This window comes from Fonticula alba (assembly GCF_000388065.1).
Source record: "Fonticula alba strain ATCC 38817 unplaced genomic scaffold supercont2.176, whole genome shotgun sequence".
Taxonomy (NCBI): Eukaryota; order Rotosphaerida; family Fonticulaceae; genus Fonticula; species Fonticula alba.
Window position 1 is genome coordinate 1 of NW_009243146.1, and position 1155 is coordinate 1155.

Genomic DNA, 1155 nt, shown 5'->3' on the forward strand with positions numbered 1-1155 from the left:
GAAGAAGGCACACGCGCACTGGGCGGGGCGGGAGAAGGGGGGGGGGGAAGGGGAGGTCGGGAGCACGAGCAGAGGCACGGGGGAAACGCGGGAAAGCAGCTGGCCCCCGGGACCGCCCACGAGCTCCCGGGGACGCCCCCCCTTAAATTTCTGCTTCTCTTCTGGGTGTGTTTCGCGCCTTTAGCCCCCCCCCCCCCCCCCCCTGCCCCATGCATGCCACAGTAGAATCCCCTTCCCCTCGCGCGAGCACCCCGCGCGCGCCCCCCCCCCCCCCCCTGGACAGGGACATGCTTCCAGCACCGGGGCGGATGTATTCCGATCGGGCTGCGTTGGCAGCTCCCGACCGCGACCACTAGACCAACGACCGGAAGAGGTCGCGCAGGAGCACGATGGCCGGGCCATCGACCGGGGCGAAGGGCGGAGACCCGGCGGCTGTGGCGCCGGCGCCGGCCGGACCCCCGGCCGTTGGGCATGGCCCCAGGGGGACGTACCCGCCGGCCAGGGCCAAGAGCGCCGGGTCTGCCTGCACGGTGGAGGCATTCTGACACACGGCCAGGACTTGGAGCATCCAGTAGCACATGTCGGCAAAGTCCGACCGGAGGACAAAGCCCCCGGCGCCACGGGCCCCGGCCTGCTCGACGGACGCCCGAAGCCGAGCCACGGCATCCGACCCGAGCAGCGAACCCAGGGCCAGCGGGTCGCCCGGGGGATCGTCGGGCGCGCCGGGGGCCACCCCGGGCCGGGGGTCGGTCCCGCCGGCCCCAGGCCCAAGCTCGGTGCTCGCGCCGCCCATGGCCCGGATGTAGCGCTCGGCCAGGCCGCGCTCCGGCACATCCGGCCCCAGGAGATCGCCCTCCGGGTCGCCGGCGTAGAAATCCTCGTCCGACCAGTAGTCCAGCAGGGGGTCGGGGGCGCGGGCGCGCGGGGTCCGGCGGTCGGCCGCCCCGGCGGTCGTGCTGCCTGGACCGCCGCTGCCGGTGGCCGGGGACCCGGTCGGGTAGGGGACAAGCAAGGGAGGGAGGCCGACTGCCCGCAGGAGCGCCTCGGCCAGGTCATTGGACAGGGCCAGGCAGGAAGGACGCAGGAGGGCCGGCGGCAGGAGGGTCTGGCGAAGGAAGGTGTCAGCACCGGGAAACGGCAGCAGGGCGGGGGGGG

The 1155-nt window shown here is 74.4% G+C and overlaps 1 protein-coding gene across 1 annotated transcript; it reads right to left on the reverse strand.

Moving 5' to 3' along the window:
• Positions 1-352: 352 nt before the first annotated feature.
• On the reverse strand, positions 353-1105 carry H696_06373 (hypothetical protein; the record flags this gene model as incomplete). Its single annotated transcript, XM_009500113.1, has 1 exon — positions 353-1105. A coding segment is annotated over one exon (753 nt), but the record flags the coding sequence as incomplete, so codon positions are not given.
• Positions 1106-1155: the final 50 nt, after the last annotated feature.